The sequence below is a fragment of the Pararge aegeria genome, chromosome 21 (assembly GCF_905163445.1).
Source record: "Pararge aegeria chromosome 21, ilParAegt1.1, whole genome shotgun sequence".
NCBI lineage: Eukaryota > Metazoa > Arthropoda > Insecta > Lepidoptera > Nymphalidae > Pararge > Pararge aegeria.
In genome coordinates this window covers 5,737,092-5,761,929 of record NC_053200.1, presented here as the reverse complement: position 1 = coordinate 5,761,929, position 24,838 = coordinate 5,737,092, and the positions used below count along the sequence as shown (strand labels likewise).

At 37.5% G+C, this 24,838-nt stretch overlaps 1 protein-coding gene across 1 annotated transcript in view; it reads right to left on the bottom strand.

Annotated features, from left to right (window-relative positions):
• LOC120633495 (ceramide transfer protein) overlaps nt 1–24,838 on the bottom strand; it is a 51,949-nt gene that overhangs the window by 3,411 nt on the left and 23,700 nt on the right. Inside the window, exons 7-11 of the mRNA XM_039903708.1 lie at nt 6,440–6,622; nt 5,125–5,231; nt 4,735–4,856; nt 3,547–3,728; nt 1,817–1,940 (exon numbers count right to left, since the gene is read on the bottom strand). Coding sequence (XP_039759642.1) covers nt 1,817–1,940; nt 3,547–3,728; nt 4,735–4,856; nt 5,125–5,231; nt 6,440–6,622 — 718 coding nt within the window. The remainder of the gene's footprint in view (nt 1–1,816; nt 1,941–3,546; nt 3,729–4,734; nt 4,857–5,124; nt 5,232–6,439; nt 6,623–24,838) is intronic.

Here is a 24,838-nt window from a genome sequence, read left to right as displayed (position 1 = left end):
ATAAGCCTTATTAATGCTTACTTAAAACGCTGTCGACAAATCTTCGCCAAGCACGACGAACACTCTTTCAAGGGTAAACGACTGATCACAATTTTTTAATTAAATATAAATGACTTTCTTTTCAATAAACGTGAATTTTCATTAAAATTACTGCCAATAAACAAAACAAAAACCACTTAACTATAATTTATGTGCTAATCGACTTGGCGTTTGTACAGATTTGTCACACGTATAGTGTGTATAGATAAAGTAGCTATCAAGCTACTTTATCTGTGCGTTCTATTTAAAGAACGCATAGGGTGATTCGCCAAGTATTGTTTGTGATTATGTTTTCTGCAACTTGTGCGTTCGAACGCACTGTGGGACCTTATAGTAATGTTTGCGAATACGGTTGTAAGAAACGTGCTTAAACTTCGAAATAGTTATGCAGTGTTTTTGTCTTCTACGTTCTTTACTGACGAAGTTAAATTGCTGACAGGCAGACGAACCGATGGACGGACGGACAGACTGTATGGAATTCCACCCAAGTAAAAAGTAAACTCGGTAAACAGTGAATTTGTTGTCCACATCATTTGTTGTGAATAGAAAAGAAAACATTTTCGCCATTTCCAGAGTGTACTGTTCGTGACCATTCAAAGATTCATCAACTTTGCGTGTACGGGGTCACTCAATTAAAATAATATTAACACTTGACTATATGAATAGTTTCTACTTAAGGGGTTTATCAAAGTTAACCGATCGTTCACCTATTATTTTGCAATTTACGAACGTTTACATTAAACTTGTATTGATTTATAAGAGCCTCAAAATTATTTTATAACAGATATTGTAAACCACTAGCGGTTGACTTCACGCGTTGAAATGAAAACGTTCAAAATTAGGCTAATTGCTTATTTTCAAAATTAGTTTCTTAGACTACCCGTAAGATAAGCAAAACTGCACTTTCTCACATTATTTTAAGAGGTACTTATGGTATTTAATCATTTTAATTATGCGACACGTACTAATCAAGGACTTTAAGAAAGCAGATATAAAGACTCGAAGTTTATAAATAAAAATTAATATTTTCAACACAAAGCGTACTTATATAGCAGACAATGTAGAGACTAGTAGAATCAGTACAAACAGACAGACGTGAGATTTCAAAAGCTATATATCTTGTAGTGTAAGCCTACTTAATACAAATTAATTCTGAATTTTGAATGTCAAATTGTGCGTTAAATACACACTCAATATCATCATCATATCGACCAATTACCGGTCCACTAAAGGGCACGGGTCTCCTCCCACAATGAGAATGGGTTAAGGCCGTAGTCCACCACGCTGGTCTAGTCTGGATTGGTGGACTCCACATACCTTGGCATGCAACCTGCATGATGTTTTCCTTCACCGTCGAAGCAAGTGTTATTTTTAATTACTTAAAACGCACATAACTTAGAAAAGTTAGAGGTGAGTGCCGGAACTTTAACTCATTTCCCGAAAGCGAAGTCGAGCTACCCACTTCTATATAGTCCACCACGCTGGCCCAGTCCGGATTGGTGGACTCCACATACCTTTAAGAACATTATGTAGAACTCAGGCATACAGGTTTCCACAAGATGTTTTCCTTCACCGTCGAAGCAAGTGTTATTTTTAATTACTTAAAACGCAAATTACTTATAAAAGTTAGAGGTGAGTGCTGGAATTCGAAGTCTGCCCCCCGAGATTGAAGTTGAGCTCCTACACATTGCGTTATCACCGCTTCTATATACTACTAACACACTACCGGTTGGTAATATGTTGGAAAAAAATTACTGAATCTGGCAGAAGACCATACCTGTGCTACAATACGCAATACTGGTGGAGATGTTGTCTCTAGTGGGCTGTTCCCCGGAGGGCCATGCGGTGCGACACGCGAGACACACCGTCACGAACAGACGGATGCAGGCGCCTGTATTCGACTGCAACAATACATGAAGAACATATAGAAGCGGCCGTTACTTTGCCGAATTCCATGGCATACAATCTACATTAAGGTTCCTGCTGAACTCTGCTTAGAACTTAAACTGTTAATAAATATAATATATGATTATTCACGCGAAAATATAACTTTTGACCATATTACTGACTAAATGGTTACAGGTTTCAGTATAATTTACTTGATAGAAAAATTACAAAATCTTATGTACTATTAAAGATTTTAAACTAAAATTTTCGTGGTTAAACAACATTCCTTAAATATAGTTCAACGGGTACCCAGCTGCATGGAACGTGGTCACGACGGGACCACGATCCATGCAACTGGGTCGATTATCGACAAATCTAAAAATATTCTAATTTATTTTTTTCGTGTATCAATTTTGATATAAAATACAAAATACTATACATGCAGCACATTAGAAATAGTATGTAGAAATAGTGTGTTAGGCTCATTATATTGTCAACGAATATTAATAACATGTATATATTTACTCATTTATTGTATTGTATGTTAAAGTATTTAAATATGTAAGTGTTGTATATATATTAGTTTATTTTTATATTTATTTATTAATTAAATTATTTACTTTTGTTCTATTTGTGTACACTAGTTTATGTATTAGCATGTAGTTATTCGCATGTATGTATTTTAATATTTGTACCACCAGCAGTCTATTCTCCTCTCCTTTTTTTTCCTAATTCAAAGGTTGCCTGGCAGAAATCGCTATTAAGTGATAAGGCCGCCTTTTGCATTACTACTTCATTCGATATGTTTCTTTTTTTGTTATATTTTATATATTAGCATATGTGTGCAATACAAATAAAGAGTTTAATAATAATATGTTATGATATTTCTTCCAAGGGTAGGTAAACCACTGATCCCATGGCGCAGTGGGGAGCCCTGTGGTTTCAAGTACTGAATTTAAGTAAAGTACGGAAGTCCCGGGTTCGAAGTCCGGCTCCAATGCCAATTCGGGAATTCATAATTTTGGAATTTTCTGGGTGGAGGATTTGGCCGTGGCCACCCGACCGACAAAGAGGTGTCGACAAGCTATTTAGCGTTTCGGTATGATCTTATCATATTAAATATAACTGCCATATCCCCTAACAGGTTAGCCCGTTAGCATCTTAGACTGCAGAGAAAATTCAGAAATTGTAAATTCGTAAATCGCCTCTACCGAGAATGGAACCCTGGACCTCGTACTTAAAATTCACAGCGCTCACCGTTGCGCCAGGCAGATCGTTAGAAATCTTGCATGATGGATAACGACTCGGTAACATCTTTCACTCGCCTTATACCAACTCGTTAACAATTATTAAACACGAATACGAATGTTTTATAGTTGGAAATAAATGATTTATTATTATTATTATTATTAAGATTGTAGTGAAATCTAACTTGTAGTGGAATAACAAAATAAAAATATAAAGAATTGAAGACTGGAGACTCCTGAAAATCGTAAAATATTGCAAAAAAAACGAAATTGAATATAGAAAGAAAAGAGAGATAAATTAACTTTTACATTGCACCACACATTACAATACCAATGGCAATGAACGATATATGATAAACTGTTTGATACTCACGGGATATTCTGCATTGGTGGTCGAATGGTTGGTAACGGCGTACGTTTGTTGCGGCGCCGCGCGTACGTGCGACCAGAACAGCGCGTCCCGCTGCGACGCCGGCCATATACGCTTGAACGTCTGGTGGAACACGATCGTGTCCGACGATATAGCCTCCACAATGTTCATCGTCTCCAACGTCGCTGGAAGTGCATTCATCGTCATTATAAACCCATTACTGACCGACTATATAATATGGATCTCCTCTCAGAAAGAGTCCATTAAGTGCGGCTTCGTATACTTTTTGAAGTAAACCTTCTTTAGGGGCGACTAGGGAGTAACTCGGTTTTTTCTGACGGAAGTAACGCTTACGTCAGACGTCTGTGTAGTTTCCGCAATTAAAAAATAATAATTTGGATTGATCGTAAGTATATGTCATATACTCCACGCTTCTTGACTTATACGCCAGCTAGTGGCAAATATCAATTAGGATTATTTATTTCCAATATTTTCAAAAGGATCAATTGTGACTAGCAAAATGAATAAAATTTGAACAGTTCAAAAAAACTTAAATAGCAAAGTATTTTGAAAATCTCTAAATATACTTGTTTAGCTATTACTTTTGTAATAAATAAATTATTAATAAATTATCTGGCATGTGAACCTTCAATTTTCTACTCTCAATTATTCTATTTAACAAATAAAAATATTTAAATAAAAAAATATTAAATAGAATTTAACAAAATACAATGTAGCAGTCCCAGGAACATTTTACTCTTTCATCAATAAATAATAATAAAAGTTTTACTTCAATTGCGCGTAACAGTTACTTTTATTTTAATTTTTTTTTTAATTTCACTACAGGTTAGCCCTTGCCTGTCTCACATCGTGGTAAGTGATGATACAGTCTAAGATGGTAGCGGGCTAACCTGTTAGGGAGTATGGTAGTTATACCCCTAATAGGTTTCTATGCAGCATCGCACCGGAACACTAAATTGCTTAGCGGCACGTCTTCGTCGGTAGGGTGGTAACTAGCTACAGCCAAAGCCTCCAACCAGACCAGACCAGACCAGCCACTCGTCATATACCCACTCGTTAACAATTATCTCAAAAATTTGAATAGTGTAAAATTAGGTAAAACTTTAAGGAATGCCAATAATTTTTTATTCAAACCAATGGCTTTTAAAACATCGGCTGTAGAATACTTACTTTCCCATTCGTATCTGTATTGCGGGTTGAAGAAATAATGGCACATCTCGCGCGCTGAAACGCCGCGAACTTTGTGCATTGCCTTCAGGGGATCCATTACCATTCCATCAACTTCCACTTCCCTGGAAAAAAATGTTGGTCATTCCGATGAGACTAAAGATAAATAATAGTTTTACATTCCACGAAAAGTACGGGAATTCGAACAGTGCCATTTATAATTTCTTCAATCTTTATACTCAACATCAAACAGTTCTGGCGCAGTGTACTTTCTATGCACGTTTCAGTCTTACACCAGAGCATCCTCAGGAGATGTTGAGTTTACCCTTAGCAATACTTCTTCGATATAAATATATAACATAGCAGAATTACCAAAAAACAAAAAAAACTTACCTCCTGTACATCCTCATATCGCCCTCTTCAGCGAATAACTGCCAACCAGTCTGACCTCCCACTCCCTCAAATGCAGCTTGTAACTGCTCTGTTGATATCCTGTCAATCTGAAAACAAAACCATTCATTACAGTTATGATCAAACCCATGATGATTATTAGAAAATGATCGACTTAATCAACCCAACTGCAAAAATAAACCTCGTGCTTTCCAGTTAAGATTTTACACAGAGGCGTATAAGAGAACTATTTAAAATACTGGCCAATGGTCCACTTTTATTAAGCCTGTATTAGCCTTAAATCACTGTCAAAACCCAGTCCAAGAGTTTACACTATGACTAATATAACATACTTTGACGCATAACGAAGCAACAGGAAACCCTCAAGGTGGACAGACGACATAAAGAGTAGCAGGAGACCAGCGGGACAAATCATGGCGTTCAGAAATACCTATCTACAGCAGAGGTCGAGCATCGGTTGAGATGATTTTTAATAGTAATAACTGACAGACCAAGATTAATAAATACAAATAAATATATATACTACGACAACACACACATCGCCATCTAGCGCCAAAGTAAGCGTAGCTTGATTATGGGTACTAAGACAGCTAATGAATATTTTTTTATGAATTTAATACACATAAATAATAAATACTTATAACATACAAATAAACACCCAGACACTGAAAAACATCCGTGTTCATCACACAAACATTTTTTCCAGTTGTGGGAATCAAACCCACGGCCTTAGACGTAGAAAGCAGGGTCGCTGTTTACTGCGCCTATAAACAGAACAACACTTTGCAGGGTACAAATACTTCGTTCAAAGTACCGCGCTGTGTCCATTAATCTGAGGCGTATATCTTAAGCCTCCTGTGCCTGTTATTACACCGGCAATCATACCCTTCAGAGCAAAACGCAGAACTGCTGCTTGGCGACAGTAATGCTGCTTTGCTGCGAAAATAAGCATGGCGGTAGTTCTTCTCTGGGCGAGCTACTACTGGTCCATGTAAAAATGGGGAGTTAATTCCCACCAAACTGCATTGGAGTTGTATGAACCAACTAATGCTGATTCTGAAATATTCTGGTACCATTTTCTAGTGGGACGCATTGGCCGTGGCTAGTAAGACCACAGGACAGGACGCTAAGCGATTAAGCGTTCTAGTATGATGTCGCGCAAAAACCGATTGGGAGTATGGGCTTAATATAACTGCTATACCCCACACTCAAACAGTAGCAACAAGTACCAGCAGCAGATAGCAGTGAAAGACTAACTTGTAGTGGACTAAAAAAACCTTGTTAAGTTACAGCTTACCTCTGGCCATAACGCGTGTACGGTGAGCCGGTTGTCGATAGCCGGCGGTGGGAGCTCCACCTCGTCCCGTGTGACCTCAACTGGGGGCGCAACTCTTGCGCACCGCTCCTCTTCCATCTTGTCGAAGCCTGTCTCCACCGCATCGTAGAACTCGTCGTCCGGCAACGTTGAATGCGGCCCTTCCTGTAGATAAGGAAAACAATATTAAAAACCTTTGTCACATTCGCCAATACCCTATAACAGTCCACTGACCCATGCTCGAGGTCTCTCCCAACGGGAGGGTTTGGCCCATAATCACCACGCTGGGCAGACGTATTAGAGATCGCTGTAGATGGTAGTTGTAGCACAGAGGACAATGCTGCCTGCTCTCCGATATATTTCCTTAGTCGCCTCGTACGACACCCGCGGGAAGAGGATGGATGGTGAAAACTGTATTCTGATCTGCCGTAACCACACGGGTTATTGTCTTTGACTGTCACATTAATATAATCTTATAACTACTAAAATTGTAGTACTAGGGAATATTATAAATGTAAAAGTGTGTTTTTGTTTGCCTCTACTTTACGACCTACCAAAGCAACCGACTTAATTTCAGGCATTATTTTTGTTCTTTGTAAAAAAACCCCGCTGTACATTTTCAGTGTCGCCGTTTAGCCAACAATGTTCTTGAAATTACATCTATAATTAATATATTTCAATCCTCATATTCATTAACTTGCGCTGATGTATTATAAGTGGAAGTCCTATAAGCGGAAATTCTCAGAAAAAACACAATTTTCAGTACACTGAAAATTCTCCGAAAGAACATCCCGATTATTATAAATAACACAATTGTCGTTAAAGCCCACCAACCCGTGCAAAAAGCAGCGTGGTTTTGTCTTTGCTCTCAAATCTCTCTCATATGAGAGTGGAAGCCTGTGCCCAGCATTGGGAAGCTGATAGGGAACGGATGATGATTATGATGATGATGTACATGGTATACTTTTTGCAACGGAACAGCACCATATCGAGTAAAGGGACATCGAGGTTTTGCTCTACATCTCTACATAAACTTAGGCAATAAGGGGACAAAATAGAGCAACTAGATTTAACTCATAAAATTCGAAACTCTTAATGTAGAGCATAGAACAAATGATAATGAATTCTGGGCAGCGCGACGTTGCCTACATACTGGGACACAGCGTGTAGTAATAAATTTCGCTGATTGCGCGAACATTATCTAATAGACGCAAACTGTTTTCTTGATTAGATCCGTTGTGTAGTATTTATTTAATAATGACTCTATACTTTATGAACTAGAGCAAAGCCTAAATAGAGAGAAAGATAATACTTTTCTACTGTCTTATATTTTTGTAAACACCTTATTTCAGCTGCAGAAGCGTAGTAATGACACTGCAATTATACAGACCTGACGTTTTAAAAGTGCTTATAAAGTAGTCCTACTCGAAATTAATGAATATTAAAATGTAAACATATCAGAATCAGTCGATATTAGCATTACGAGACTCAATGGGAGGGTTTGCCCACTCTGAGAGGAGGGTTTGCAGAGGACACTTCTGCCCGTTTACCATCGTATGTATAGTGGGAAAGATGCTGACACAAAAAGGGTAAATTTCACCTGGCTGGTAGACTTCACGCGCGTTTGAAAATATTGTCGAAAACTCTTAGGGTTAGGTTAAAGTTTCCTTCCTGCCGTTATAGTAAGCAATATTTAATTGCTTAAAACGCACATCTCCGAAAAATTGCGAAAATTAAATTATTGATTTAGAGGTATGTGATCGCTGATCGAATACGATCCCCCGAAAGAGAGACTGAAATCCTAACCACCACGTTACCACCGCTAATATACATAACATATTATGTACTAAAACATTAAGCAACAATGCAATTAGAAAAATATTTTCGTCGCATATTACCATTCCGAAGTAGGTAAATTCCAGTTTAAACTGATGGCATGCCAAGGGTAAATCGTGTCGTGCCCCGATATGGCGTGAACGGAGCGTTTACCCCGCGGCTGACGTCATCGCCACACCCCATGGCAACTATTGACATGTCCAGGGTTGCTTCTATGTAGAGCAAGATATCATAAAATATATCTTACCTTTTTATGGTAGGTATGAGCTTTACAACAGAGGGTGTGAGTGTGGTTTACTCCAGTAACATTGTAGACCTATTGTTGCAACTACCAAGGGTCGTTAAATAGATTCTACCACTATTTTTTTTTTAAAGTACACTAGTTAGCCTTTGACTGCAATCTTACTAGATTAGAGATGATGCAATCTAAAATAGTAGCGGGCTAACCAGTTAGGGGTAAGGCAGTCACCTCTAACTGGTTAGCCCGCCATAATCCATGCACCTTATCAGTTTCTTCGCGACATCGCATTGGAACGCTACTGCGCCATGGGGGTCGTCATAAAAAACATACAAAGGGAATTTCAAAGAGTTGGTCATTAAAAATTATAAACTCCCAATTTAACTAATCCAACCTGCTATCTCAAATTATCTGAAAGTAATCTACGAATCCCACTTCTGATATGCCACTCATAAAAAATCTGCACTAATTTATTTACCCCTCCGTAGTATTTACATACTATAAATAATATAAGGTGTTCAACAGTGATATAAATAAACATTATATTTGTTAAACATGTTATTACACAATATGTTTGACGTTATTAACATGAAAGTTAATAGCACAAATATAATAACGGTAATAATGAAAAAGGAAGGCTGCGGCGATAGTGAAAGTACAATAAGTCGTTAGTGAACGTGCTTCTGCTTGCAATAAAATTAGTCGTAAACTATTCTTATCGATGTAGGTACATTTCTGTCCCACTTAAATTCAATTATATCTATTCTACAAAAAAATTCGATGACAAGCTCAACTGCTAACATGTCATCGAATAGGATCTTATCTCACTCAACGATAACTGAGATCTCACTAATACTTATATTTAAAATCCATTTTTAAAAAGACTATACCAGCCAGCAATGTTGGTCACATAATATCTTTCATAATATAATATACTACGACAATCGACATCGCCGTCTAGCCCCAAAGTAAGCGCAACTTATTTTATGGGTACTAAGATGAGTATTTTTATGAAATATATAAATAAATACTTATAATATACAGATAAACGCCCAGACACTGAAAAACATTCACGTTCATCACACAAACATTTTCCAATAGAACCCACAGCCTGGACTGAGAAAGCAGGGTGGCTGCCGACTGCGCCAGTCGACCGTCAAAACTTAAAAATCAAACAAACAGAAACTACGATCTCTAAACTGGGAACATAAGTTCCTTTTGACTTTGAGGAAGTGTTTCGATGTTTGAAAGCGACCGATGTGACGATGCAGTCTAATATAGAAAAGGAGCTATAGACACGGAGTAACATTTTCTTCTTGCCATTAACATGATTAACATCAACCGGTCTTTAAGTTGAGTTTTTTTTTATTAATAACGATAGACATTCTTTAGTTATAAAAAAAAACTCAACTTAAAGATCGCTCGAGGGTTTGGCATATCTTTGCCAACCGGCCGCCTGCCTGACGGCAACCCTCTTCTGGAATGTTTTCATTGGTGTAACAACCGTTCCCTTTCAGTTCAAAGGGGTAAAATTGTACTGACCTATCAATCGCAAAAGTAAAAATAGTGACACACTTCTATACATCTTGCGTCTTTTATAGCTTAGTCTCCTTTTTGACATCCACGGGAAAATATGAGCAGTCGTATTCTAAAACCTCAACTGCACGGAATATAAATGGAATAACATCTGCTTCAGTACAATAATAGAAATGCTAGAGTGTGGCTATTATTGTACATTCACTATGATACAACAACAATGAATAAAACCTTCTCATAAAGGAAATCGTTTAAATATGAATCATGCAAATTGCCTAATAAATGCTTTTTGAACGTAGCAAGGTTAAAATCATGGCTTTCGGAGCATCACAAAACTAACGCCCGGTGCAAACAAAAGAGATCATTAGTCTTTGTTCTGGATGAAGCGGAATTAGCACATTAGAGCCGCTCTGACGTAACCAACCCATCGGCAACTCAACCTAAGAATTATAAAAAGAATCCAATGCATTCGTTATAGGCGAAACAAAAAAAAAACAAAGTATAAGGTATAAACAATAACCTAAATAAAATAACAAAACATGATTATCCTGAGATCGTATTAAAATTGGGTCAAGAAACTGAAGGAGCCACAAAAATATTTTTTTTTTAAATTTAAATTAGGAATTCGAAAGTAACACACCTTTTCACTCTGAAACCACTGCTGAAAAGATGTAAATTTAATTTGGCTAAGAGATAGATAGCATCTAGGGACATAGGGTTATTGTATGGGATAGAAGAAGCTTTTCTCGAAGAATTTAAAAAACCCTGGAAAACGGTTAGTATAAAATAATCATCTAAGTGTAAGTCAGGACACATACTTTGCAAGGAAACGTACAAATTATTGTTATTTGGTTGGTTAATTGTTCGACCGCTCGGAATACATCAAACCATACAACTGTTTTTTAGCTCAGTTGTTAGCTCAGAACTCTGTCATTTAAGAACCGATTTGTTTTTTTTTTTTATTTGCGACTCAGGATTTAGCATGGAAAGTAGTTTTGGAAATAGTTTACTTGGCACCGACTTAGACCGAAAAGTTGTAGAATTTTTTTATTGCTGTGATTGGTTGGTGGTTACTTATTTTTTTTTTTGTCTTTAGTTACAAATATTGTTTTATATATATATAATATATATTTATTTTATGGGTATATCTATATATGTGCACCACCGAACTATTTTCTGTTTTCAAGAAAGTATTCTTCGCCATTGGTTACCTGGAAGAAATCGCCATGAACCGCCAAATTGAATACTTATACTTTTTTTTTATGTACTTTTTGTGGTGTGCAATAAAAGTATATTCATTCATTCATGCATTCATTCATAATATTGTGGGAGTGCTATTTATTGTTAATTATCTTCTGACTGCATTTTTCTGCCGCGTTTTTTTTACAAATCGCGTAGGAACCGTTGGTTTTTCTAAGATAAAAAAGGAGGCTATAATACCCTCTGTTCTTACAACTAACTTGTTTGCCATAAATCAAGTTAAATTGTTGGTTAGCTAGGGCGTTAAAGAAGGGCAAACAAGCACACTTTCGCATTTATAATATTATTTTGAATTTTTCATGTCTCTCTGTTGGCCTAAAATATAATAATTTAAATTTAAGCATTATGAATTTAATTTCGAAGCAATACTACTTATGATAATGCTCGCCAAAAATCTAAAACTTTTACGTACCCTACATCGCGGCCAGCTGAAAAACCGAACAGCAGACAATGTGTGATAGCACGTCAAAAGGCCACAGGGAACGGACAAATAAAAGGGGATGGTGACGTCAAAACGGAATCATCCATGTATATAATTTCTATAATCCATGTCTGTCGCGTCGAAGGGTAGTAGGGTTGCCATTATACTTAAATGTACCGAACAAACGTACATAAACAAACAACTCATTTTGTTCTTAAAACCGGTCTTAGGACATCACAAACATTTTACGGTATTTTTAACATATTTATCTGTATAGTAATAAAAAATGTGATAATGATAATAATCATTAAAAAAATGCTGTATTTCACAAATTACAGATTCATATGAAAGAATTTATATACGTATATATATATATATCTATATATAGTATATACGTATATACTACGACAACGCACACATCGCCATCTAGCCCCAAAGTAAGCGTAGCTTGTGTTATGGGTACTGAGATGACTGATGAATATTTTTATGAATAATATACATAAATACTTATAATATACATATAAACACCCAGACACTGGAAAACATTCATGCCCATAACACAATCATTATCCAGTTTTGGGAATCGAACCCACGGCCTTGGACTCAGAAAGCAGGGTCGCTGCAAACTGCGCCAATCGTACGTCCAAATAATACTGTAATTTTAGATATAAGGTTGACTATTTTTAACCCCCCCAAGCAAAAACGACACGGTGTTATAAGTTTGACGTGTCAGTGTGTGTGAAACATAAAAAAACAAAATGAAAATAGATGCGTACGATGTTGCAGACACGTTTTGTGTAGTAGGTGCGTGTGCAGGTGCGTGAGTAGGTGCGTATGTAGGTTCGTGTGTGTGTGTGTGTGTGTGTGTGTGTGTGTGTGTGTGTGTGTGTGTGTGTGTGTGTGTGTGTGTGTGTGTGTGTGTGTGTGTGTGGGTGTGTGTGTGTGTGTGTGTGTGTGGGTGTGTGTGTGGGTGTGTGTGTGTGTGGGTGTGTGTGTGTGTGTGTGAGCTTCGATGCGTGCCTGTGTGTGCGTGCGACCCTTATTGGTTAGTGACAGGAAAACTAAGAGGACTCTTAGTTTTCCTGTCACTAAGAGGACTCTTAGTTTTCCTGTCGTGATTTTTTGACGTGAAAAATTATAATCTTTTGTTCCACTTTGTCCGAAAAAGTGTGAGAAAGTTCAAAAAAAGAATTTCTATATTCGGCAGTCAGAGTGGGTGGACAAAGTGGTACTCCCTATGTCGGCGAACGAACGAAATGGCACACCCTGCGTTACTATGAGGGTACAATATACGAATTGTAGCGGCTTTACGAGGAAAGGGCACGAATTGGATATGCCCTATTTCCACGTTACTTTGCAATTTGACAAGGTGTCCATTAATCTTAATATCTTCCCCCATAAATAGCAATATTGTATAATTTATATCAGGATTGAAATGGAATAAAAATAGATGCTCGTTTAGTCTATTCACCCAAATAGTATCTATTTTTATTTCAGCCAATATTTTCTGCTTTATCGAAACTTTGCGTCACAGTCTGTGTGATTAATACCTTTTTTATATATTAAACAAGATACCCATTACCGTCAACCCTTGACTGAAATCACACTTGGTGGAAAACCAATGAATAACAGTTTTCCTAGTAGTTTCCTAGTAGTTAGTCCGAGATTTTCCTACGTGCTCGATATGGTGGCAGCTCCGACCGGAAAGAGATCAGGCGCAGGACCGACAGCTTTACATGCTCTCCGAGGCACGGGATTGAATCACCGCCAATTTCCAAACTCATTGCTGGTACTCCTAGGTAGAATCCCTTGATAGCAAACCTAATACTATTCACTGACCCGACCTCAAGACCGAACCGAGGATATCACGATCTGCACTAGATGATGCTACCCCCTAGACCAACGAGGCAGTTGAACCATAGGACAGATTAGCTGGGATAATATGTAATGGTATAAAGAAAGAAAAGAACAACATTAATTAAGTAAAATGGTTATGCGACAGATTAAAATATTTCTAATGGTACTTTTAGTCTGGGAGGCTTTGCCCGTGGCTAGTTACGAGTACTACCGTAGTTGTTACCGTAAAGAAATGGCGCCAAGTGATGTAGCATTTACGAAGTAATACCAAGCCGCGTAAAAACAGAGTAGCATTTCATTCCAGCAAAATGTTCGGTTCCCGTGGATATTATATATACATAGATTTGTTTTTGTTTTTCATAGAGCAAGAGATCGTATTTTATGCATAGTGGTATGTCAGGGGTCAGAGTATAATATACGCATCAACATTTCCACGCAAACGAAGTCGCGGATACTACTAACACACACTGTACACTGGTCGCACAAAGCGGATTAGATCTGTCATCATCATTTCCTTACCATCGCGACTTAGGTCTTGCAAGCCGGCGATGATTTTGATAGTGAAAGTTTGACAAAATATGTTCGACATACCAGAACACTACCATACTAGACATGCATGACTGACTATACGTCGTTGATAATCTCGTACTGCGTAACTAAGTAGCAGTGATAAATGAGTAGAGATCCAGCCCACCAGAACACATTAGAGCAACTTGTTGAATCTTTCAAAGCCCCTCTGTGTTTTAAAAGAGGAGGTCTGTGCGCAGCTAAGGGACGTTGGTATGCTGACGACGACAGATGATTCAGAACCGTTTGAAACAACACCGCAGAATTGATTTTGTAAATCACCGGTAAAATTAACATCAAAATAAGAGCATTTGTTAAACGGGAACTTAATGGTCCTTAACACAAGTTCACTCACAATGCGGCTGAAATTTGAAATGTGGTCCGCTAAATTTAGCAAGCTCAGATCTATGGGCCTCATAAGAAGGCTCAGAGTCACTCAGCGGGCGATGGAAAGAGCGTTGTTAGGAGTATCTCGACGAGATGAAATCAGAAATGAGGAGATACGTAGAAGACTACTAAAATTATTATATAACGAGTCGCGAAGCTGAAGTGACAAGGGGCAGGGCACATAGCTCGGAGAACCGATGAACGTTGGGGTTCCAAGGAGTGGCAACCCCGCACCGGTAAGCGCAGCGTTGGTCGACCCCCAACCAGGTGGACAGACGACATCAAACGAGTCGCGGGGAGCTGCTGGATGCAAGAGGCCTAGAATCGTGGAGTTTGGAACGCCCTAAGACCTATGTCAAGCAGAGAACATCAGTCGGTTGATTTGATGAAGATGATGATGATGACTTACGGGATCTGTTGCAATAGTGGTTTCGCTGTATGGGATTCTAACCAACGCGACGCAGCAATTTATTTTTGCTTGGAACGAAAAACAACACTTAGTACTTAAAGTCAAAGTCAAATATTTCTTTATTATTCAAATAGCCACATAGATGGCACATTTGATGCGTGCATTACTTGTAAAATATGAAATAGAAGTGAGTTGATGGCGATAACTAAATTCGTCAACTTAAAACTAAAACTACGAGGGTTCCAAACGCGCCCTGGTCTAAGAAGAAGCACACAACAATTAAATTTTCAAATATGTATTGGCTAAAAACTGTCATTATCCTTACATCTTTAAATTTATCTCTCAATGACTACTAGTAGGCGGTAATACCCTAATAGGTAATGGTTCGGCTTCCATTTATGACCTGCATGTCTCAGCGTTTAAAATGGAAAGAAAGATAGAAAGTATACTTGATTGCACACCAAGAAACAATAAATAAATAAATAAATAAATATACTACGACAATACACACATCGCCACCTAGCCCCAAAGTAAGCGTAGCTTGTGTTATGGGAACTAAGATGACTGATGAATATTTTTATGAATTATATATACATAAATACTTAGAAAATACATATAAACACCCAGACACTGAAAAACATTCATGCTCATCACACAAACATTTTCCAGTTGTGGGAATCGAACCCACGGCCTTGGACTCAGAGAGCAGGGTCGCTGCCCACTGCGCCAATCGGCCGTCAAATACAAAACAACACATTGAACTTAGCATGTATAATTGGCTTAAGTTGTATAACGGCTTATGAACTCTAACAATCCGCTTTAAAGGTGAAAGGAAACATCGAGAGGAAACTTGAACGTCTGCGAGTATTCCATAATGTTCTCAAACGCGTGTCAAGTCTACGAATCCGCGTGTGAGGTCTAGTGTGACGATTGACCGGAGTTCCTAGTTGCCTAGTGTGTGCCTAGTGCCTAGGGTGTGTCTAGGTTCTAGTGTATCCCTAGTGCCTAATGTATGCCTAGTGTGAGCCTAGTGCCTAGTGTGTGCCTAGTGCCTAGGGTGTGCCTAGTGCCTAATGTATGCCTAGTGTGTGCCTAGTGCCTAGAAACTGCCTAGTCTTAGTGTGTTCTTAGTGCCTAGTGTGCTCCGACTGCCTAGTGTGTGCCCAGTGCCTAGTGTGTGTGAAGCGTTTTTTACCTACGGCTACTTATTGGTAGCGTGAAAGATACCTACGATTTGTATTAAATAGAAAGAACGCCATCTAGTAACAATACTGAGACAACAGCATTGTCACTACATGGCGCTCTTTCGATTCCAAGAAATAAATGTGTGAAAACAAAAGTTCTACGACAATTCATATTAAATTTTAATATAACTGTCTTGTCTCGTCGTGGTTAATCAATATGACCTTCATGCGAAATAACGAGTCCTTTAGCCCCCAGCTATCATCGATTTTATACTCTACATAATTATTATAACGCTTCAGTTAACAACATAAATTATTCACTAGTCGACAAGTGTCGACTGAGTTGTCTCAGACAAGGGGGATAATTCGTGTTGATAAATAATTTTCGTATCCATAATTTCTTTAACCGTTTATAATGCCTACATTCATATTAGAAAATTAATGGTTCGATAAACTATTAATAGTCACACTGAGTTGCTAGGTCACGTCGTCAAATCACGCGGAAGACAGTGAAGTCTGGAAATCCCTACAAGATCCCCATGTCCAGCAATGGACGTAAATAATTTTCGGACGACAAGCTATTTTCTCGCAGTGTGGCCGTCTTACTTGCTTGAACTAACCTTTAATTCTATAAATGCAAAAGTTTACGCGTGATGGAAATTTACTTTCGCATTTATAATATTACAAGAGTACCTGGAATACTTCGTCCTGCCCCAAAAATCGGCGCAAAATTAAATATGGGACCTCGCGTCACTTACTTGAAACAAATCAAAAAGAAATACATAAAAAAATCGGGATAGGAACAACTTAGTGTAGCGTTATGAAATATACTTTACGATCTATTCCCGCAGCTATAAAATATACATAAAAATAGATAAAAAGTCGAGCCGTTTCGTTGAAGTGCTACCACTAACACAGCGTTACGAGATTTTAATATATTAGACTGTTTTAACTAAATATAAATAAATAAATATACTACGACAATACACACATCGCCATCTAGCCCCAAAGTAAGCGTAGCTTGTGTTATGGGTACTGAGATAGCTGATCAATATTTTTTTATGAATAAAATACACATAAATACTTATAATATACAGATAAACACCCAGACACTGAAAAACATTCATGTTCATCACACAAACACTCTCCTGTTGTGGGAATCGAACCCACGGCCTTGGACTCAGAAAGCAGGGTCGCTGCCCACTGCGCCACTCGGCCGTCAACTGATTATAGGATGAAGTTTTAATACTCTTAGAATTACGCTTCGGATTTATATGCATTACATTCTTTCGGAATGAGTAGCCAATCTGTCACACAATCTCATTCACTCTCCCAATTGTACTCTCCGTCATACAAAATATCGCTTCAAACCGGTAATCTTCTGTTGGTGAGTGAAAAATTTTAGATTGCGGAAACTTTAAACAAAAAAATCTGATGATTTAACAGTATTACGTACTCCCTGGCGATTAAGAATCTACAGAGGCATTAACTCCCAATACGTGGCACTGTGAACGCAGAGCGCATTCTGATAAGGCAACGTTAATAGAAACCGATGACAAATGCTAGCAAATTGTTGTGGCTTTTATTTTTTAATATAACAAACAAGTGGAGTATCTACTCCTATCATTTTACGAAACCGTAGACTCATTGGCAGTATAGAATACGGTTGTCACCACCCCTCTTTTTCCCTCGGGTGTCGTACGAGGCGACTACGGGAATATAGCGGAGAGTGGGCAGCAGCGTTATCTGGGCTACTCCTACCATCTACTGCGATCACCAACCCGCCTGCCCAGCGTGGTGATTATGGGCAAATCCTCAAGTTGGGAGAGGCCTTTAGTCCAGCAGTGGACTGTAATAGGCCGTTGATGATGATGATGATGATGATGATAGCTTGTATACTGATCGCTTGTAGAACTATCAACTACAAGCTATAAACACAGAGTAAAAAAGTGATACAGTAGTTCTACACCTTAGATCATCTCGAGTCAAATGCCGACAGTATCAGGACAGCCATCTGCCCTCGATCTGCTTATAATGAGAAGGGTCCACCACGCTGGTCACTTCACACGCCTTTGTTAACATTGTGGAAAACTCGCAGATAATGTCTTCCCTCCCCGTTAAAGCAAGTAATACCTATTTGATTGTTTAATTTTAAAAAAACGCACATAACAATGTTGAAAAGTTAAAGGTGCGTGCGAGAGACCCCTTGGTCCCGCCGCTTGTGCGAAAGTATGATATGATATGATTATAGCTACACTATGATATTACGCCGCTTGTGCGAAAGTATGATATGATATGATTATAGCTACACTATGATATTAGCTAACCTGTCCTAATCTGGGTATAGAGACAAATTTAGGTCAATGTTGGTAATGGAGTTGACAGGCTTGAAAATCAGCCCTGATAAAAACGTGTCACACTTTTATTTGTTTTAATATGTATCGGAATCTAATTAATTAAGTTAAAATTTTGCAAAAATAACTGTCATCAGAAGTGGGATCCACTTTCTCACGCCGGCTTTACCTAAACGAATGTTAATGTTTATCTAATCCGGTCTTCAATAAATTGGCTTAGCTACTGGATTAAATTTCGCTTTGTATTGTTTAACGTTCAATAACACGTTTAAATCGGGAATTACGAGTATTTTGGGCGCGAGAAGGCCGCCGGCGCAAAAATCAGCAACATTGGTATTAAAATCCAGAATTACTGTAATAAAATTACGTTAACGGCTAATAATCGTCTACCTTATTGTACCTACGAGTATCAAATAAACGAAGTAAAACAAGCATGATTAAGTTTACACAAGTTAATTTATAAAGGTTTTAGAAATTTTAGTCAGCATACGAAAATCACAATCAACATTCGTTTTTGTCAACGTGATTGGTGCAGTGATGAGTACTCTGATCTTAGACACTGAGAGGACCTGGGTTCAATTTCCGCCAGACGCAATTTTCGTATTTATAATTTTTGAATTTTCTCTTGCCTGCTCTTGTCGGAGGCTTCGACAGTGGCTAGTTACAACCCTATTGACAAAGAAGTGCCGCAAAACGAAATAGCGATCCAGTACGAAACAGCATAGAAACCGATTAAAGATATGGGTTTTATATAGCTACCATGCCTCTTTTGAGTAAGTCCGTTAACGTCTTAAATTGAATAATCACTTACAACATTGAGGAGAGAATTAATAGAGAATTGAAGATGATATAACAATTGAGGGCTAACTTGAATGGAACAACAACAATTTGCTATTATAATTTTCTTCGTGCGAAGAGTTACGCCTTCTTCTATCCAATACAGAATATTGTTGCACATAGTATGTAGTATTATTATTTAATCAATAAAAATGCTTTTGATGCCTCTTCTAAACATACTCATATTTTTATGCTACGTTCACAAAATAAACAACGACGTATATATTTTCGCTTTTACCTCACTGACAAAAAAAAACGTGCGACAGGCATTTCGTAAAACCTTGTCACTAAGTAGACGATGCCACTTTGGCATTGCTATGCAATTTAGTATCAAGTACACCGCACTTGCCTGCCTGGTCGACCTAGGCTCAGTGCCAGGAGCCTGTTCATTGTGGAGCGAATATATCGTATTACAAGTAGAGATGTAAGCCGACACTTATTGTGCAAATTATGTTGTTAGCATAATTCATTATGTAGGTAACTACTGCAAATCGTTTGTGAGTTGCTAACTACTTGGTCATTACCTTTAACAATAGCTGATGCTCTTACGATCTAGTTTTCAATTTATTTGATTTACTGCGTCTTTTAGTTGATGTTTTTTTTTATGAAGTTCCCGATTTGAACTATATGCTTCTTCTGACTTAAGATAAACACGATGTTTTACTTCGGAGACCCATTTTCAATGTCCAATGTCTACAATTCATTGATAATAAAGAAGCAATAAGTTTAATTTATAAACCATTATATTAAATTTAATTTGGTGCTTAAGATGCACCCTAAAATAAGTCCGAGAAGCGTAAGGCGGCGGCGGTGTCAATCACATAATCGGTCATTCTCTATAGCGAAAAAAAAAAAAGCGAATACAAACCCTCCTATTCGAATATTATTTTCGATTTCGATTCGATCGGCTGTTACAAAACTGCGTCACTAGTGTTATAAAGCAGAACAAACTTTAAATATTGCCCAGAGATACTCTCTACCGGATTGCATTATTTAATAATATTAATATAGTGTAGGTATAATTAACATTTATAAGTAATAATAATTGATGCATTTATTATGGAAGCAGAGCCTAAATTCAAATTCTTTTTTTTTTGTAAAAAATATGGTAGGTACTAAACACTCATATATAGATGTTATAGCATTTGGTGTTTCACTCATATTTAGTCGTTTACATCGAGGTCCAAATATAGGGGTAAATTAAAAAGCATAATATAATGTATAACGTCACTAAAGGTAATTATGTATATATATCTAGTATTACAAATGATATATAAAATATTTATGTGCAATGAATTTTGCAAGAGCCATTTCTTCAAATCTGGTTTGAATCTACTCAGTGGTAAACTCTGTATATTCTGTGGTAACAGGTTGAAGATCTTAATGCACATTGCTAACCGCTTTTAAATAGATAGCGGTCTTTGAAGCTTTATAAAAGTTCAATCTTTCTGGATAAACATAAGTAAACTATTTTATATAGGCCTAATAGCACTTTTAAAACGTCAAGTCTATCAGTTTGTAGTGATTCTACCACCGGTTTGGAAGACTAATTCAACCGAGAAGAAGCCGATAAGTAACTTAATAAACTTATCCTCCGCATAACTCCGAAGCGACGGGTACCGGACATCCGGAATGAATGTTACTGAAGTCGTAGAGATAGTGCCGACATCGCTTAAGCTCACATCAGTGTTACAGTAATTTTGTAAAGTGGGCAGTAGAATTTTGATAACAATAAAATAAATAAATAAATAAATATACTACGACAATACACATGTGGCGGTCTCCACATTACATAACTAGATGGCGCTACTAAAATCCTACATCGCGCTAGCGAAGTGTTCACGAAGAATGCCTATATATACAACTTCCAAAATTGAATGGTCCCCGAGCATGATCACCCGCTCGGAGGAAGATCTTCCTATTGTTACGGTCGAGCGTATCACCATAGCTCCCGTACACACACATCGCCATCTAGCCCCAAAGTATGCGTAGCTTGTGTTATGGGTACTAAGATAACTGATGAATATTGTTTTTATGAATATAATACACACAAACAGTGGCGTGCATAGGGTTTTCGGTCAGGGTATGCATAAAAAAATAGGTACTGAACATGCTATTTTGATGTTACTGTATAATTTTATTTGTGAGTAGGTACCTAACCTAACATTGTTTGTGATACCCATGTAGATCTTCTCATCATCTCCTATTTCCAGTAGGTATAGTAAGCTCTGAGACGACCGACTAGCGAGTTTTTAAAATTGTCTGCCATTGCGGCAATTACATTAAATAATGTTTTTTAGTGTAAACAATAAACAAACATAGGTATTATTATAAATAAATAATGAAACAAAACATTGATCACTGCTATTCACCTGTTTCTGTAAGTCAGTCAGAGCTCTTTTTACGTGCCGCTCCTTGTAGGTGCATTCCTTCCTTTACGAATAATCTCAATTAAACGTTAGTTAAGAATTAGCTCTAAACTTACCTACATTTTCCAAGCACACTGAACCATCAGATCACACGCCGAATATAAGAACTTTCTTACACTAAGAATATTCCTCACAATCATTTACAAACAGTACACTGTCACAAAGGTTAATGTTAACAATAATAATTGTAACTATTTACAAACAACCGTACAGCAAACGAAAAAAACAGTAATTACCTAATTCTAATTCGGTGGATATAAGTTGTTATAACAGAAGGTAAAAGGTAAACAATAATGGCGCTGAGCGATCGCCAGCGATACAATTGTAATGAGAATATCATAGTCAAAATATGTCCGTAATATTTTCTTAGTACACAAATGCTATTAAAAGTTGTCATTTGAAGAATATTACTTCATCAGTTACCAATGGCACCTGGTATACGTTAATAATTTATTTAACATAATTCGGCAACTTTTAATTTGGTTATTTTAATATACTTTTTGAACAAATTAGGTACTTATAAATTTCTAAAGATCTTGAATGTAATAAAATTCATTGATAAATTTTTTAACTACAAAAAAGAATTATTGCCGTTTAAAACAATAACAAACAAAGCAAATTACTTGTGCTTATAAAAAAACAAAGCATACATTTGGATTTCAAATTTCCGTAAGCAGTGCTTTTAAGATTTGCACACAAGCGAAACCCCTATACTGGAAACCTGGAAAACTCGCACACATAGAAAGAGCCAAATATTGTGTAAGCACGCACGCGATTATATCACTACACACCAGAACTTCCTTGTGTGCTGGTGCACACAAGTAACGACAGATGCAATTAATCGCCGTGCTTCTATGGAGACCGCGGCGGCGCGGCGCATTAATTCGAGCGACGAATAAACGATTTGCCCGGCAATGGATACTTAATCGTGAAAACCCCAGCTAATTTTATGAGATTTAAATTATATTTAAAGCGCTACTTTTTATTTAGGGATACTGTTTACAACTCAAAATTAAAATATAGTCGAAATATTATGCAGTTTGTCTATTTTAGTTCTAAACCATGACACGGGACTTGTCCATTGATTTACATAGAAGTGCGGCCGGTTTTAACTAGATGGCGCTTTTATAGCTTTCTATAAATTGTTTAATTTTTTTTCAATTTTTAAATTTTAAGTCGTCCTTATGGTCTGAGAGGCCCTGAGGTCAGGGTATGCACTGCTTATTTGCATCTATGAGATGCACGCCACTGCACACAAATACTTATAATATACAGATAAACTCCCAGACACTGAAAAACATACATGTTCATCACACATACATTTTCCAGTTGTGGGAATCGAACCCACGACCTTGGACTCAGAAAGCAGGGTTGCTGCCCACTGCGCCACTCGGCCGTCAAAAACTTGATATGTGCCGGATTTTTTATTAAATTGCCTAGCATTTTAATAAATGTGGCGATTTTTTTTTTACCAACTCATCACACATAATATACATCACATAAAGTTGTAAGCATAAACTCATAATAATTTTTTCGTAGACCCAGACATCAACAAAGTTTGGCCTGATTAATTCTAGTAGGTGAGTAGGTACATTTACATTCAGCTTAGTGCTACAAAAACATTACTTGTTACACATTAGCATTTAGGATTTAGATTTTTATTGAATATATCGATTCATCATAATCATATCAACCGAGTATCGGCCCACTATAGGGCACAGGTCTCCTCCCACAATGAGAAGGGGTTAAGGCCGTAATCCACCACGTTGGCCCAGTGCGAATTGGTAGACTCCGCACACCTTCGAGAACGTTGTGGAGAACTCTCAGGCAAGCAGGTTTCCTCACGATGTTTTCCTTCACCGTTGAAGCAAGTGATATTTTAATTGCTTAAAACGCACATAACTTAGAAAAGTTAGAGGTGCGCGCTGGGATTCGAACTCGGCCCCTGGAAAGTAAAGGCGAAGTTCTACCCACTGGGCTATCACCACTTTTATTTATTAAATCTTAATATATAATTCGAATTTCTGAACTTTCTCTGGTCTGATAGTAGGTTCTTAGGCCGTGGCTACCTAACTGCTAAGTTAAATGTAGCTCTCCGTGATTTGCGCTTACCTTATCGCTTCAATAAATTAACATAATCCGATTTGTTCTACTCGAATAAATCCATATTCAGATATGTATTGTATTTATTTTGTGTTGATACTGCATTGCATAGAATGTATTGCTTTTTTTGCTCTCTCTTTTTCTTTACTTTAATGTGGTATATATCCTCCTCAGTCTATTAATAATGTTTCACGTCTAATCAAAGGCTCATCTATGAACGCAGTGAGATTTAATTAGAGCATAGACCCACTACAGGGTGCACACAAATTCCTTACCGAAAACGACGGCTATACATAAAACTCCCAGAGGTAGGTACGGCATGGACAACACTGATTTTCTGACTCAGGGCTAGTATCAACTGACTTTCCTAAAAGAAATACCACATAATACTAAAATTTGGCCCAACATGGGATTCGAGCCCACGAACTAATGAATCATAATCATAAATCGCTCGAGCAATTTGACAGCTAGTAAAAAAGCCTTCATATCTGGTTATTAGAATCTGGTTATCTGGTTATTAGAAGTTTTGTTCATTGCACATGACCGCCTTGATACCCTGAATGGATATATATTAAAGCCAGCTCCGCGGCTAGATTTGATTATCAATGAAGCATCAAATCACCGATTTGACAGCCGATTAGCGCAGTGGGCAGCAACCCTGCTTTCAGACACAAGGTCAGCGGTTCGATTCTCAAAACTGGAAAATCTTTGTGTGATGAACATGTTTTTTAGTGCTGGGTGTTTATCTGTATATTATAAGTATTTGTGTATATTATTCATTAAAATATTCATCAGTCATCTTAGTACCCATTAGATAAGCTACGCTTACTTTGAGGCTAGATGGCGATGTCACGTCTAAAGCCTCCCACCAGACTAGACCAGAGAAAATTCAGACATTTTAAAATTCCCAAATTGGCCCCGCCGGGAATCGAACCCGGGACCTACTGATTTAATTCACGTTGC